At 43.0% G+C, this 17,350-nt stretch overlaps 1 protein-coding gene across 11 annotated transcripts in view; it reads left to right on the top strand.

Annotated features, from left to right (window-relative positions):
* The window catches only part of hspg2 (heparan sulfate proteoglycan 2), a 190,736-nt gene that overhangs the window by 134,168 nt on the left and 39,218 nt on the right, over positions 1-17,350 (top strand). For 8 of the 11 annotated variants that reach the window (XM_071372641.1, XM_071372648.1, XM_071372645.1 and 5 more), the window contains 16 exons: positions 375-638; positions 746-826; positions 1,661-1,744; positions 3,462-3,554; positions 3,732-3,821; positions 4,003-4,233; positions 4,637-4,750; positions 4,937-5,064; positions 6,521-6,607; positions 6,862-6,920; positions 7,125-7,292; positions 8,767-8,877; positions 9,113-9,213; positions 9,432-9,612; positions 13,518-13,577; positions 17,147-17,269. In XM_071372641.1, coding sequence (XP_071228742.1) covers positions 375-638; positions 746-826; positions 1,661-1,744; positions 3,462-3,554; positions 3,732-3,821; positions 4,003-4,233; positions 4,637-4,750; positions 4,937-5,064; positions 6,521-6,607; positions 6,862-6,920; positions 7,125-7,292; positions 8,767-8,877; positions 9,113-9,213; positions 9,432-9,612; positions 13,518-13,577; positions 17,147-17,269 — 1,975 coding nt within the window. The remainder of the gene's footprint in view (positions 1-374; positions 639-745; positions 827-1,660; positions 1,745-3,461; positions 3,555-3,731; positions 3,822-4,002; positions 4,234-4,636; positions 4,751-4,936; positions 5,065-6,520; positions 6,608-6,861; positions 6,921-7,124; positions 7,293-8,766; positions 8,878-9,112; positions 9,214-9,431; positions 9,613-13,517; positions 13,578-17,146; positions 17,270-17,350) is intronic. The other 3 variants (XM_071372650.1, XM_071372649.1, XM_071372643.1) reach the window with 2 other exon arrangements.

The raw sequence follows: 17,350 nt of genomic DNA, 5'->3' as shown, positions 1-17,350 counted from the left end.
TGGAGTGTGAAGAGAAGAGAGCCATGTTGTGTCTAATGGCAGACATATGTGGAGGATTTTGTATGTTTTAGGATTATAGAAACTAGGAAGTTGAATGGCCCCAGTGAATGAAGTTGTGTACACACCACGGCGGTGTAGCCCAGGACAGCATGTCTCCTTACCTACACCCCAAGACAACCAGTGCTTAGTGTCTCTTACCTACACCCCAAGATCCCAGTGCTTGGTGTGTCTCTTACCTACACCCCAAGATCCCAGTGCTTGGTGTGTCTCTTACCTACACCCCAAGATCCCAGTGCTTGGTGTATCTCTTACCTTGCATGATGAGAGGTCTTGTTTTGGAACCCCCCTGAGCCCCCCCTCATCCTCTCCCCCAGGAACAAGTGAAGAAGCTGGATGATAAGATCTGGGAAATTATCTCCAACTTTGGCGACAAAGGCTCTCCGGCAGTCTCTCCCCCCTTCCCTCCCTCCTCTTCCTCGTCTTCCTCTGAGAGGAAGATCCCCAGCCACTCCTATCTTGCTGGGTCTCGTAACCCCATGATGCCCTTCTCTCCCTCTTCCTCCCCCTCTGGTATTTCCTCCCTGGTACGGCCTACTAGGCCTCAGCCAGCCTCCCCCGGCCCCTCCCCTCGACTCCAGGTACATCTAAAATAACCCTCAAACATACTTATTTAGTTAATCCATATGTGTTATTGTGGTCGTTGCTGACTGATTTACTCTCTGTTTGGGCCTGGTCCTGTTGACAGACTAAACGGCGTGGGACGAAGAACATAGTGGGTCCTCCTAGTGCTCACAGTGGCCCCAGGCCTGCTGGGGTCTCCAGCCTGGTAGACATGACAGTGACAGCCTGACTGACTGACTGACTGACTGACTGACTGGCTTGTCGGTCGGCTAGCTGGCTGCCTGATGGACAGGCGAATGGCTGACTGACTGACTGTGTGATGATTGACTGACTAACTGACTAGCAGACTGACTGACTGACTGATAGACTGACTGTCTGTCTGACTGAACGCATGTCCCTGCCCTTGGCACACACAGAGGAAACTGCCACCTTCCATGCGATAACATACTGTAGCCAGGAAGGTAAATCAACAACTGATCAAGTTATCGATTCATGAATCATAAGAACTCATATTTCACAGGGTTATCCTGTACAGTTCACCATTGTATTGGCAAAGTGTTAGAGTCTATTTCGAAAGAACAAGAAAGGGAAGATTGGTCTGAAAAGAGCAGTGTGTGCATATATTCCATGGCTAACCAGGGTGGCATTTTCCTCTGGAAAGCACAGAGAACCCACTAATTGCTGTTAAAGTCATACTCTGTAATTGTGCACTTAAAGAGTAGTACTGGATCTGTAATTATAATTCTAATGTACAAGGGTCTAAACAAATACACCCGTCACACAGTCACCTTAACAAGCTGTGATATTCCCATTACACACACAGGAATCTGTTGTTATAGTTGCTAGTCAATGCATGGTGTGAGTCTCACTTTGTCACCAAGTAGTAGTTAAGTAGTAGAGGACCAAAATGTAAACCCTTTCTCTAAAAGTTTGCTCTACTCTACTCTGTCATGCTTGCGATACATCTATCTCTCTCCTTGCTTATCTTTTGATCTCTGTCTCTGGCTTGCTCATGCCTCTCCTTCCTGCTCTGCCCCAGTACGCTTTGGTCTACAAACGTTTCAGCTTGCACCCGGATGACACCCTCTACTGGCAGCTTCCAGAACAGTTCAAAGGGGATAAGGTAACAGTACGAGCCAGACCCAGCCCTCCTGCACCCTGCCTGGGTTTTTGCCCTCCTGTTAACTCCAGGGCCACAGACAGAACCACCCCACCCATCCACCTCAACTAACAGAGCAGGGGAAGGGAAGGACGGCATCACCTGACAACCCTGTGGAGTTTGGAGCTCCTGTTTATTTAAGTGATAATGCCCGACAAGCCGGTGTTTGGAGGATATATTGGCACGGGTGTTGTTAGGCACGAGACGAAATCGAGGGACGGCAAACCATGCCAATATATCCTCCAAACACCGGGTTACCAACATATTCAAATAATGATTGACATATTTTCATTACGAATGTTATTTTGATGAATTTATTCATACAATTTCCACAAGATATAGTCCCGACAAAAATCTAGGGTTGGTCATTCGTTCTATCGGTTTGGTTGCTAGAGACGAGACCGAGTCGTTCAGTATTTTTGTTCTGTATCTATGGATACAGCCGTTCGTTCTAAATGTTCCATTGCCATACTGGCTGGCAACTTTAACCCTTGCTTGCTAGCTAGCCAACTATGGCTAACTTACAGTCACCTCAAAAAGTGCAGCCAGAATAACAGCAAAGTAGCCACATTTGCATTTGTTTTAAGCTGTTTTCTAGTGACATTTATTTGGATACATCCATAGCAATGAGCTAATGAGGAGCAATTTCTCCTGGCATAGATAATGTGCTCACTCATCAGGACACTGTTGTTCAGAGGAGCTAGCCAACACACAGCTAACACAATCATTTCAAACTGAAGCTGGAAAGACTGCAAACTAGACTCATTTTGTTTTACCTTTTTTCAATTTACATTTCTTTGTATATATTCATAAAAATTATGCCAGCTGATTCATGATTTAGACTGGTTGAGAAACTCTGCCTGCCTGTCTGTCTCGTCCTGACTCCCAACACGTTCATTACTATGGGACAGCTGGAGATCGAATTTGAATATTGAAACAATGTTGCAAAATGTCGGAGAGACAGACAGCAAGGTTTATACAAATCTCTGCTGTTGGAAACTAAATGTTAGTCTAAAAGAAATGTGAGATAATGTCTAGATGCTTTATATAGTGGAGATCAAGTTTATAAATTGCTTGGCTGTGCTGATGAGACAGTGGATTGCGCAGTCAGATGGAACAGAGTAAATAGGCATTTTAACGTCATAGATTTAGCAGGTGGTAACTTGTGGAATAGACACCGGCTGGAATCAAGTTTTAACCAATCAGCATTCAGGATTAGGGTGGCAGGGTAGCCTAGTGGTTAGAGTGTTGGGCTAGTAACCGAAAGGTTGCAAGTTCGAATCCCCGAGCTGAAAAGGTACAAATCTGTCCTTCTGACCCTGAACAAGGCAGTTAACCCACTGTTCCTAGGCTGTCATTGACAATAAGAATTTGTTCTTAACTGACTTGCCTAGTTAAATAAAGGTACAATTTTAATGATTCATAATCACTTCTCTAAGGGGTGGGAGGTCAGGCACGACTAATTTTGTATTGGGAACGATTCATGCCTAAAATAAATAGAAAGACTGATTAGGATATGAAATTTTTGTAATAGACGTAATCATAGATTCACTCGTTTGCCTATTCCTGAAACATTGTAATGTTAGAGGCCTATAGTCATATTTGTTTGACGCTCAAAGGCTCATCAACAAAGTTAGATTTAGTATGCAACCTAATTTCTTTACCTTTACCCATGTTATAGGTGAGCTCCTACGGCGGTAAGCTGAAGTACACCATCTCCTACGTAGCAGGACAGAGAGGAACAGCCATCGAGGACCCTGACATTCAGATTATTGTAAGTAGCTTATGCAGCAAAGTTACCAACTTCATTCATTCACTTTCATGTTCTATTGCTGCATCCATACATAGCACACTCCATCCCACAAGTTATCAACTGAGATCACTTCCATGTATTGTGGTTGCATCCATTCACCTGTCGTTGATTGGTTCTCCTTTTCATTGTTGCCCACAGGGAAATGACATCACGCTGGTGGCTCGTCAGCCATGGCAGAGGGGACAGGGGACAAGAGAGTCCCGCCAGTTTGAGGTCGTCTTCAGAGAGGTCAGTGTTCTACAGTAGTACAGATTACCTACATTTTATCATTTCAATTCAATAGAACTTTGTTGTCCCCAAATGGCAATTTGATTGCAACCTTTACCATCCATTCCTCATTGACACAGGTCACCTTAGCATCCTAGTAATAGCATAGTATTAACCTAACTCTGCTCTCTTTCTCCTGCAGGAGAACTGGCGTCGTCCAGACGGCATGCCTGCCACTCGGGAGCACCTGATGATGGTGCTGGCTGACCTGGATGACATCCTGGTGCGGGCCTCCTACTACACAGAGATGAGGTCCTCCAGCATCTCCGAGGTCAGCATGGAGGTGGCCGTGCCCAACTACAGCGGCCTGGCTCAGGCTCTAGAGGTGGAGCAGTGCCGCTGCCCGACTGCCTACCAGGGACTCTCCTGTCAGGTAAGAGGAGCTCTCTCTCTCTCTCTCTCTCTCTCTCTCTCTCTCTCTCTCTCTCTCTCTCTCTCTCTCTCTCTCTCTCTCTCTCTCTCTCTCTCTCTCTCTCTCTCTCTCTCTCTCTCTCTCTCTCTCTCTCTCTCTCTCTCTCTCTCTCTCTCTCTCTCTCTCTCTCTCTCTCTCTCTCTCTCTCTCTCTCTCTCTCTCTCTCTCTCTCTCACTGGCAATATTGACAAATTAACCTCTTAAATCATATGGTTATGTACATTTGAACACTCAACAGACTTACTTTTTACTCCCGGGGAAAGCATGTTTAATGGAGGACCAGGCTCTGTGTCCGGAAACCCACCCTTAGCGTGTCAAGTCCATGTGATGTTGTGTGATGAAAGTTGCACCTCCTCTCCCCCAGGACTGTGCTCCTGGCTACACCAGAACCGGAGGTGGCCTGTACCTGGGCCACTGTGAGCTGTGTGAGTGCAACGGGCACTCTGACTCCTGCCACCCAGAGACTGGCATCTGCACGGTATGCAGCCCGGAGAATCTCTTTAAGGCAGTTGTTTTCATAAATGTTTCACCTTTTTGATTTAACCTTAATTTATCTAAGTTAGACTCGTTGAGACGTCTTTTTAGAGGCCTTGTAGAAGATAGCGGTTGTTTTGAAATCAGTACATTGAATAACATCTGAGTGTCTGCTCTCCCCCACCCCCAGAGCTGCCTCCACAACACCCAGGGAGAGCTGTGTGAGCAGTGTGCCCCGGGCTTCTTTGGGGACCCCACCGCTGGAACCCCAGAGGACTGCCAGCCCTGTGCCTGCCCCCACACAGACCCTGACAACCAGTGAGTAGGCTATGTACATTACAACAAAGGACTGTTACACACATAGACGCGCGCATAAACGCACACACTAACACTCGCACTGACTTATCTTGTGTTGCATTTTACATGATCTCATTCATATCTCTTACCTCTCATATCTTTTAAATCAAATCAAATGTTATTGGTCACATACACATTGTTAGCAGATGTTAATACGAGTGTAGCGGAATGCTTGTGCTTCTAGTTCCGACAGCGCAGTAATATCTAACAACTAATCTAAAAATGTCCAACAACTACCTAATACACACAAATATAACAAGTAATCTAACAATTCCCCAACAACTACCTAATACACACAAATCTAAAGGGGTGAATGAGAATATGTACATATACATATATGGATGAGCGATGACCGAGCGGCATAGATGGTATAAAATACAGTATATACATGTGATATGAGTAATGCTTAAGATATGTAAACATTAATTAAGTGGCATTATTTAAGGTGGCATTGTTTAAAGTGACTAGTGATCAATTTATTAAAGTGGCCAGTGATTGGGTCTCAATGTAGGCAGCAGTCTCTCTGTGTTAGTGATGGCTGTTTAACAGTCTGATGGCCTTGAGATAGAAGCTGTTTTTCAGTCTCTCGGTCCCAGCTTTGATGCAGCTGACCTCGCCTTCTGGATGGTAGTGGTGTGAACAGGCAGTGGCTTGGGTGGTTGTTGTCTTTGATGATCTTTTTGGCCTTCCTGTGACATCAGGTGCTGTAGGTAGTTTGCCCTCCACTGATACTTGGAACAGATCCAAGTTGATATTATAATTAAGCAATAAGGCCCGAGGGGGTGTGGTATATGGCCAATATTGTCACGCCCTGACCTTCGAGATAATTTGGGTTGGTCATTCGTGTGACTAGGGTGGGAAATCTATGTTTATATTTCTTTGTTGGCCGAGTATGGTTCCCAATCAGAGGCAGCTGTCTATCGTTGTCTCTGATTGGGGATCATAATTAGGCAGCCCTTTTTCCCACCTTCAGTTGTGGGATCATGTCTTTTTTGTGTTGCATGTGTTTGCACTTCTAGCTTTACATTCGTTGAGTTGTTTATTGTTTTTTGGTGGAACATTTAAAATGAAAGGAAAATGTACACCTACCACGCTGCACCTTGGTCTCATTCGAACGACGAACGTTACAAATATACCACGGCTAAGGTCTGTTCTTATGCACAACACAATGCGCAGTGCCTGCATACAGCCCTTAGCCGTGGTATATTGGCCATATACGACAAACCCATGATGTGCCTTATTGCTATTATAAACTGTTTACCAATACAATTAGAAATAAATGTTTTGTCATACCAGCGGTATACGGTCTGATATACCACAGCTGTCAGCCAATCAGCATTCAGGGCTCGAACCACCCAGTTTATAATGCTGAATTAAGTATTCTGTACTGCATCTTTCTTCTCTGTGTATTTTCCAGGTTCTCCCCTACCTGTGAAAGCCTGGGTAACGGTGGTTATCAGTGCACTGCCTGCCAGCCTGGATACACTGGCCAGTACTGTGAACGGTAAGCTGACACAACTCTACTTTACCTGTCTATTCTAGCCTGGTCCCAGATCTGTTTGTGCTGTCCTGTTGACTCCTGTGGTCATTGTCATGCTAAGTGATCATAGGAGTTGGCCATACAGCAGACACAGAGCTAGGACCAGGCTGCTCTATTCAGACTAACTTTTCAATGTCCTCTCTGTGGCATTCCACCACTGTATGTCATTCTGTCATCACATTGACTCGTTATAATTTTGGTTTTTCTCATCTCCACAGCTGTGCACCTGGATATGTTGGAAATCCACAGGACAGGATTAAGTGTCGTCCATTCAACAGTAAGTGAATGCAGTCAGCAAAAGAGCTGCACAGAAATGTATTTTCCCCATACTTGGTCAGGTCTCCCCTGGGAAAGAGGTATTCTGGACCCAATGAGACTACCTGGTAAAATAATAAATAAAATATAATACTCTACTGTAACAGTAAGAGTGGCTCTCTGTGATCATTGCCAACTAACATTTGACCCTTAACCTCTGACACAGCAGTGGCATCCTCTCTGGTGGTGAAGGTGTACCCTGAGAGGGTGTTGGTGGCCCAGGGCAGCCCTGTGACCCTGCGGTGCCAGGTGACCGGCTCTCCACCCCACTACTACTACTGGTCCAGGGAGGACGGAAGGCCCGTCACCAACAGCGCCGACAGACGCGGACAAGGTAAAGTATACTGGACAGATCAGGTCTGGGTAGTGGGATGTGAGAAATGGCCTAGTATAAGAGCAATACATACACTGATGTAGTGTTATATAGTTGTACCTACACTATACACTTCTCAGTAAATACCTTATACTGGTGAAACATCCAGTACTAACTGTAGTAGAAAGCCTATTGAGTCCATTCCCCATGTTAATGTAAAGTTATTCTACAGTTGAAGTCGAAGTTTGCATACACCTTAGCCAAATACATTTAAACTCAGTTTTTTCACAATTCCTGACATTTAATCCTAGTAAAATGTCCCTGTTTTAGGTCAGTTAGGATCACCACTTTATTTTAAGAATGTGAAATGTCAGAATAATAGAGAGAATAATTTATTTCAGCTTTTATTTCTTTCATCACATTCCCAGTGGGTCTGAAGTGTAAAGGGTGCATGTTGGTAGCAGGGAAGTCAAGCGCAGGAGAACGAACTTGGTATAATTGGAGTCGTTTAATAAGTGCTGACAAAACTCCAAAAACCAAAATATACAAAATAACAAAAGTGGGTACAAAACCCGTTGCACACCAACACATAACTTGCACATAACATACAATCAAACAATCTCCGACAAGGACATGAGGGGAAACAGAGGGTTAAATACACAACATGTAATTGATGGGATTGGAACCAGGTGTGAAGGAAGACAAGACAAAACCAATGGAAAATGAAAAATGGATCAGTGATGGCGAGAAGGTCAGTGACGTCGACCGCCGAACACCGCCCGAACAAGGAGAGGGACCGACTTCGGCGGAAGTCGTGACATGAAGTTTACATACACTCAATTAGTATTTGGTAGCATTGCCTTTACATTGTTTAACTTGGGTCAAACGTTTCGGGTAGCCTTCCACAAGCTTCCCACAATAAGTTGGGGGAATTTTGGCCCATTCCTCCTGACAGAGCTGGTGTAACTGAGTCAGGTTTGTAGGCCTCCTTGCTCGCATACGCTTTTTCAGTTCTGCCCACAAATTTTCTATAGGATTGAGGTCAGGGCTTTGTGATGGCCACTCCAAAACCTTGACTTTGCTGTCCTTAAGCCATTTTGCCACAACTTTGGAAGTATGATTGGGGTCATTGTCCATTTGGAAGACCCATTTGCGACCAATGGTGTTCTTCGGCTTGCAAGCATCCCCCTTTTTCCTCCAAACATATTCATATTCATTATGGCCAAACAGTTGTATTTTTGTTTCATCAGACCAGAGGACATTTCTCCAAAAAGTACCATCTTTGTCCCAATTTGCAGATGCAAACCGTAGTCTGGATTTTTTATGGCGATTTTGGAGCAGTGGCTTCTTCATTGCTGAGCTGCCTTTCAGGTTATGTCGATATAGGACTTGTTTTACTCTGCATATAGATACTTTTAAAATGAGTTTTAATGACTCCAACATAAGTGTATGTAAACTTCCGACTTCAACTGTATATTCCTACCTGTTCTTTCAGGAGAGGAGCTGCATATCCCCAGTGTTCAACCCAGTGACGCAGGCATCTACATCTGTACCTGCAGAGACCAACGCAACATCAACAGGAGCCGCGCTGAGATCATCGTCACAAGTACTACTTGTTAAATCATAAAACATTTACTGAATGCACAAACATATTAGAATTTCTAATAATTTTGTCATTATTTTTTAAGTGATCTTAGTCAGTTGTTGAATAATTAAACTGGCTTGAACTTATAAGCTTTTTAAAAGGTTTTGGCTCTAGCTAAATGTGGTCGAAGCTGAGATACAGTAAGTAATACATTTTTGGGGCTTTTAAATGTTTACTGAATGGTTTCTGTCTCCAGCTGTCTTATCCAAACCCATTGAAGTGACCATTGAGGAGCCCAAAGCACATAGCGTCACAGTTGGAGCAACAGTTAGCTTCATCTGCACAGCCAAGAGCAAGGTAACACTAGCTTCCAACATGGAGACATTAACACAATCAATTCTATTTATTTGGATATATCTTGGATGGTTGGCATTGTGCTTAATAAATTTGGCCATGAGAGAAAATGGTAGAAAACCATATTATTATACAATTGTCCCCCTTTTATTGTCCCCTCTGTTGCATTGCTTTCTCTCTTGTGTTTACTTCACATCTTGTACCCATCTGTCCCCTCCCAGTCTCCAGCCTACACCCTGGTGTGGACCCGGCGGGGTAACGGCAAGCTGCCCAACAGAGCCATGGACTTCAACGGCATCCTGACCATCCAGAACGTCCAGCCTGAGGACGCTGGCATCTACGTGTGTACAGGCTCTAACATGTTTGCCATGGACGAGGGCACTGCCGTCCTCTACGTGCCAGGTTTGTGATCCCAGACAGGTGCCATCATACTGTTAGCCATCAGCCTCTTTACACCACCCTACAAGCTCTATTCCTCTCCTCAGCCCTTCCTCGAATGGTGCATGCCCCTGCTTGCTTTGGCTTTGCCTCTGTTCCCTATATAATGCACTGCGTTAAATTAGTTTATCTGTTCGCACCCTAGCTTCTGGCAAACAGCATAACTCCTGTCACTCTGACTCCCAACCCCCACTTTTCTAAATTCAGACAACCTCTCTCATGTCAAACCCTGTGTTAGGTTCTAATTCTTTATTCTGAAGTTTATTCTGCCCGGAGGATCAATACAGCTGCATTAGACAAAAACATTTTCACGCAAGCACTGATATTTAACCGTTCCTCATAGGCTGAGTCTCCTCCTACCCATCTGTACAAACATCGTTCTTTACTGCTAGGCAGGACACTAGTGATACGGGCATAAACTTTTATTTCTCCCTTAAGGTGACCTGACCTGATCTCAACCCCCCTCCATCACTAATCCATGGCTCTCTCCACTTATCAATGCCTGCCACATGTAATCGCTTCCCTGCACTCAACACATTCCAAGCCTAATTGCACACACTATATACCTTCCTCCTATAACCCTTAACTTCTGGTGTAGACCCTCTAAACCTCAGCACTCCATCAGTGACATGAATGAGTATATTTCCTATTCTCAGAACCCAACACCTTCAAATCTCTCCCTACGCTACCTGTTTCCCTGTTTCTGATGTTGGTGTCTCTGTCTTTCTAACAACGATTTGACCTTCTTACTCCGTGTAAAATCTTTATGGTTCCAGGGGCAATGTACAGCTTGTGGATATTATAATTATTTTATTATGAAAAATAATGAAAAGGGCCATAATTGTAAGATACGTGTATGGTTTGTCCAAGAAATCATAGCATACAGTAGTCCTCAATGCTACCAAAGCCCAAAGAGAATGCCCACTCAAGAGTTTCAAGTAGTTTTAGTTACTATGCACTGTCACCACTCCCAATGGATTTACCAAAGAAGGTTGTCTTGCCCAGTGGCATATATTTTATTTATTTTCTAGTTACTTCTTGGTTTAATACTCAGTGATGACTGACCAATCCTTTGAATTGGGTCTCTGTTGCCATCGGTGATATCTCTTCTCTGATCTCTAGCTGTTGCTGTCTTCACTGTGGGTTCATGTAATCGGTGGTGGTGGTGGTCTGGTAACTTTTCAATCACTTGTACACTAGTTTCTGCCTATTTCCTTACTAGCAGGGTGTTGGTTATTTGGTATCTTTCCTGAATTCTGTAACTCTGGCTGGGACTGGTGGTGGTTTCTCCTTGAGCTGTAGTGGTTGATGAGGTACATGGATGACAAGATGGGTGCTTAGTGACTGACTGGGAGGGACCAACATTCAAAAAGGACTTCAGCCTATCACCACCGAGGCATAAATGTACTTACAGTATAGTAAAAGGACTGTACTGAGCCTACTTACCCAATCACAATCCCAATCTAAACCCCCTCTCGAGGGTGACTTGAGGATCACATAGGAACAGAAGCAATCCCACTCTGTATGAAAACCAGATCCTTTGTTCCTTTCCTGATTGTTTTGATGAATGTTAATGTTGACAATGGTGCTATCAGCCTTGTAGCAGGGGAAGATACCTGTGGTTGAACTTTAAACTTTAGGTTAGTAGTATATCTATCTATGGCTGCTTTTATTGTCTGTTATCTGGATGGGAGTAGTAAGAGGGTCCAAGGCATTGCATTGCCAATTGTAAGTCAATTGGCAATGCAAAAAGTTGCCAAGGCGTCTTGTTTTGCATCGTACTATCCAGTAAGTGTTAATTAGACTCAAAGGAAATGTGTTGAAGATTTCACTTGAAATTTGAAAGATCATTGAGACTAGTTTGGATTTCAACGCTTTCATAAATCAACTTGCGTATGTCACACGTGTTGTATCAAATTTTTATTGCAGTTCAACATTGTCATATTTTTTAAACCAATGGCAAATAATCTTTTTTTAATTGATTAACTTTTTTAAACCAAAATGTTATCCGAACATAATATATCAAATTTGATAAAAGTTAAATAAATTACTACATACCTAGATCTATATAGCGATATATTCGTTTGTTTCTTGGCTAGTAATTGATTTGAGAGAACAGGCAGTACTTATTCATTTACTTACATGATAAAAGCATGGTTTACATTTATTTTGAGAACAGATCAAAAGTTTATAATAATTTTCAATGTTTTGTCATTGCATTTTTATGTTTTAAATGTTTCTCATCAAACATTTTTTAAATATATTTTGTTGTTGTTGATATACAGTATCTTATTAAGAGAAAAAAAGAGAGATTTGGTGGCTGAAATATGGGCCGATAGAGACAGAATGCGCAATCCACAGATAGTTTGAGATGCCTCATCATGCTACTATGTTATTTTAGTTTGAACTTTTCATTTAAACTTTTATAACTATTGTTTTACACTGTATTTAAATCACCTAGATATCCAAAGGTGCTGTTTCAAAGAGATTGTACTTTACACTATACTATGAACTGATTAGATTTTTTTAAATTACCTAACTGATGTAACATACAAATATCACAATGTATTTTATTTATCTTTACTGAAAATGTTTGTGAAAAAGATCAATTTGATTAAAGTAGTGATAATGACCAAAGATATGACAGAGTCATGCGTGATGAGTGAGATTTCAATGGAACAGAAGATATTACCTCCCTCAGGGTACAAGGCACCAGACCTTCGTACGTAATTTCTTTTGGATGTATTGTAAATCAACTAATTGTAAGGTGTTGATGTAATGGCATTAATGACTATCAGACCCTTCTTCACTATGGCCTACTTGTCAAGGATAAGCCAACCCACCATTGTTTAAACCACAAGCTGTATATGGTTGAAAACATTAAAGAGAACCATTCTTGAGAACCATTCTAAACACAAATCGAATGGTTCAATCAATGGAAGTAAAGTTTTTACAAGTAGTTTGTATAACTACTAACATGCATGCTCTGTATGTGGCTCTCAGTTCTCTTTGTGCTTGTTTGTACTCAGTCCGACCATACCGTTTTCATTGTTGTGTTCTTGTCTCATTGTGTTCTGTGCATGTTTGTGAAGTAGAACTAGTTGACTTTAAATCCAAAGGTTCTCTCGCTGAGTAGACACATTCACTGTTACACCAGCAAATGACCAGAGTTCATATCAGTAACACGTTTTATACAGAAGAGAACATATTTAAACACAGCACTGTATGTTGTATGAACACAATGACACAATCTCCAAGGTGATATGCCCTTAATCTTAACCAGTATCCACAGAACCATATCCCAAAAATCACACAATTACTAACATTGTATCCAAGGGTAAGTACTGTATGTGATGATTGTGAATATAAAACTATGAATGCAATAGCACCATCTATGACCATCATAAAAAAGACACCTCTTACTCTTTAGCCTGCATGGGATGTAATGTCTGGATCAGAGGACCTCAATATCGCGTGCCTCTAAATCCCAGAAAATTGACAGAGCTCTTTGAAGACATGCGCTAGTGTTCTAAATAGCCCAATTATATTTCCTGATCTGAATTGGAGAAACGATTTGAATACATTGAATACATGATGGGAAAGGTGGCGCCTATTGCATTCAAGTTATGTTCCTTGCCGATCATTCTGCTGTTGTATTGTTGTGTCTTGTGCATTTTGGAAAATCGCTGGCATAAGAAACACCAGGCAGTACTTGGATGGACCACAGCATTCTGAGTTCTGATTGGGCCACAGACTCAGTGGGAGGTGCATTGGATGATGATTCCAATGCCAGTGTTCCATCATTGCCCTGGAGACTCACCTGTCAGTTTGCCTGTCCTGTCCTTCCTTCCTCCTTTCCCCATTTCCAGAGGCCTCACAGACTCCGACGTTTTACACAGCCTATGAAATGTTTGAAGGACATAGAAAGCGTAAGTGGGCATGGCATGGCCACACCTCTCCACCACACCTCCACCTCATCCCTGGAGGGCTCCTCCCTCTCTCTGTCACGCATGCATTCATCTACCTTTGCCTTCAGCATGGATGTGGTGGTCTGGTAATGTCCATGTACAATCAACCATAGGGATTACATACAGTTCACACTTCACATAAGGTTGTAGGGTTATATGGTTATATGGTTAACTGAACTATCAACGTACTATAGGTTAGAATGATTCTGCAGAGGTATTCATTCAAATGTAAAGATGCAATTCTTATTGCTTGCTCTGCATTGTGTCTCCTCAAACATACAGTATATGAACAGGCAATTCTCTTTATAACATATGATAATATTTTGACATGCATAGTATCATGATAATACAGTTGAAGCCGGAAGTATACATACACTTAGGTTGGAGTCATTAAAACTCGTTTTTCAACCACCCCACAAATTTCTTGTTAACAAACTATAGTTTTGGAAAATCTACTTTGTGCATGACACAAGTAATTTTTCCAACAATTGTTAACAGACAGATTATTTCACTTATAATTCACTGTATCACAATTCCAGTGGGTCAGAAGTTTACACACACGAAGTTGACTGTGCCTTTAAACAGCTTGGAAAATTCCAGAAAATTATGTCATGGCTTTAGAAGCCTCTGATAGGCTAATTGACATCATTTGAGTCAATTGGAGGTGTATCTGTGGATGTATTTCAAGGCCTACCTTCAAACTCAGTGCCTCTTTGCTTGACATCATGGGAAAATCAAAATAAATCAGCCAAGACCTCAGAAAGAAAATTGTAGACCTCCACAAGTCTGCTTCATCCTTGGGAGCAATTTCCAAACTCGTGAAGGTACCACGTTCATCTGTACAAACAATAGTACGCAAGTATAAACCACGCAGCAGTCATAGCACTCAGGAAGGAGATGCATTCTGTCTCCTAGAGATGAACGTATTTTGGTGCGAAAAGTGCAAATCAATCCCAGAACAACAGCAAAGGACCTTGTGAAGATGCTGGAGGAAACAGGTACAAAAGTATCTATATCCATAGTAAAACGAGTCCTATATCGACATAACCTGAAAGGCCGCTCAGCAAGGAAGAAGCCACTGCTCCAAAACCGCCATAAAAAAGACAGACTACAGTTTGCAACTGCACATGGGGACAAAGATCATACTTTTTGGAGAAATGTCCTCTGGTCTGATGAAACAAAAATAGTTTGGCCATAATGACCATTGTTATGTTTGGAGGGAAAAGGGGGAGGCTTGCAAGCCGAGGAACACCATCCCAACCGTGAAGCACGCGGGTGGCAACATCCTGTTGTGGGGATGCTTTGCTGCAGGAGGGACTGGTGCACTTCACGAAATAGATGGCATCATGAGGACGGAAATGATGTGGATATATTGAAGCAACATCTCAAGACATCAGTCAGGAAGTTAAAGCTTGGTTGTAAATGGGTCTTCCAAATGGACATGAGCATACTTCCAAAGTTGTGGCAAAATGGCTTAAGGACAACAAAGTTAAGGTATTGGAGTGGCCATCATAAAGCACTGAACTCAATCCTATAGAAAATTTGTGGGCAGAACTGAAAAAGCGTGTGCGAGCAAGGAGGCCTACAAACCTGACTCAGTTACACCAGCTCTGTCAGGAGGAATGGGCCAAAATTCACCCAAATTATTGTGGGAAGCTTGTGGAAGGCCACCCGAAACGTTTGACCCAAGTTAAACAATTTAAAGGCAATGCTACCAAATACTAATAGAGTGTGTGTAAACTTCAGACCCACTGGGAATGTGATGAAATAAATAAAAGCTGAAATAAATAATTCTCTCTACTATTATTCTGACATTTCACATTCTTAAAATGAAATGGTAATCCTAATTGACCTAAAACAGGGAATTTCTACTAGGATTAAATGTCAGGAATTGTGAAAAACTGAGTTTAAATGTATTTGGCTAAGGTGTATGTAAACTTCTGACTTCAACTGTATATGTTCATAATACGCTTGACACCATGTAGACTTTAGTTATGATAGTACAGAATAGATTGTACATGAGCATTACTAGGTCTTGCCTGGCTCGTCTGGCTACTTATGGTATGGGTCCATTGGTGCAGGTGCATGCTCATTCATGTGGGAAGCTCCTCTCGAATGTTGAGTCCATTTACCAACTTTACTTGTCACCCATTAAGTCCCTCATGCACTTCATCTCAGGTCCCCTCCGGTTTTCCATCTGCACAAAACATTCACACTCACTTTTTTAACACCACACTAGTGTACGACAACAACTAATGCACATTTTAGTACAGTCATCTGACCGAGATCAGATCTCCATCTTTATGTTATAACCTCAAGTATCTGATGTATTTAGAGAGAAAGTTACATACTAAATATGACATGCTGTCTTATTATTCTATCTATAGTAGTTAGCTTGTTCTCTTCCAATCAGCACTCAACACAGAGGAGACACCACCCACACGTTCTCCATCTGCATTCTGCTTGACGGTCCCACACAGGGACACACACTGGTCTGGAATAGCTGTCATAGTGTGCTTCAAACATCATGCTGTGCCTAATACACCACATCACGATCATGGCTGTTAGTTCTCCCCCTGGGCTCCAGAGCTATCTGCCATTCCTCTCATCATGCTCACCTCCCCCTCGACAGATCTCATCCTTTAACCGTCCATCACAGTGAATGTTTCAATAAGGTATACTGTATACTTAATGGCCTGTTGTAACCTCACCACCTACTTACTGAAGTTCTCTCCATTACTAAGTTCACACAGTTCAACTGACCTAGGTCACCATGTCTCAATATTGAGACAAGCTAAATCATTAGATCAATTTGAGAAAGTGTACTAGTCAGTGCCCAGCCTTTCAGAAAACAAAGATGATGAAATATAGTCAGTCTCTCTCTCTGTCAGGTCAGTGAGTCCCAGACCCAGACCAGGGCTTATCTCGTAGCTTAGATAGCCTGATAGTCCTCCCTGGACGCTGAAAGGGGGCTTTATTTTGCTCTGTCGCCCTGGGATCAGATGCGATTCAATGTGGCTGGGGATCAGCGTCCAGGGAGGATCAGCCAAGCTGGCACAGAGAGCTGTGCCCAGAGAGCCATGTGCCCTGCCAAGGCAAGCCTGCCACCTCTCATCTGTGTCAGCTGCACAGAGGGCCCTGGCTGCCAAGGGGTAATTTCTAGGCGTAGGCCACGTACCCAGCCCTGTCCCGCCACCCTCTCTCTGCCCTCCCTCATTAACATTGACACACAGACACAGTCTTGGCCTGAGTGAGTCAGGACCCAGCCTTGCTGATCTACAGCCAACATGTACACTAAACTGATGTCACTTGATTCTGTAAAGTACTGGTCTGGTAGCAGTAAATGGAAACCATGCGTTTGGTGTATTTGATACCATTCCACCTATTCCGCTCCAGCCCTTACTACGAGCCGCAAAATGTTAAAGCCTCTTTCTGCAGAAAAGCCCCTGCCCTTTGTGAACACAAACGCCCCATACTTTGGGGTCTGTCTATTTCTGAGCAGTGCTGAACTATTCTCTGCCTTATTGTAGCTGCCGAGGGGGCCGAGCCAGTGGCTACCGCCACTCCACCTGTCCTGACCATCCAGCAAGGAGGCCGCGCTGAGTTCCACTGTACTGTGACTGGCAACCCTACCCCTGCCATCGAGTGGATAGGTAAGGAAGGCTGTAGCTAGCGGTACACCTACAGCATAAACTAAGCCAGTCAATTAGTTTAGTCAATTGCTGGCTAAGTCA

The sequence above is a fragment of the Salvelinus alpinus genome, chromosome 28, assembly GCF_045679555.1.
Source record: "Salvelinus alpinus chromosome 28, SLU_Salpinus.1, whole genome shotgun sequence".
NCBI lineage: Eukaryota > Metazoa > Chordata > Actinopteri > Salmoniformes > Salmonidae > Salvelinus > Salvelinus alpinus.
This window is presented reverse-complemented; position numbering and strand designations above follow the sequence as displayed.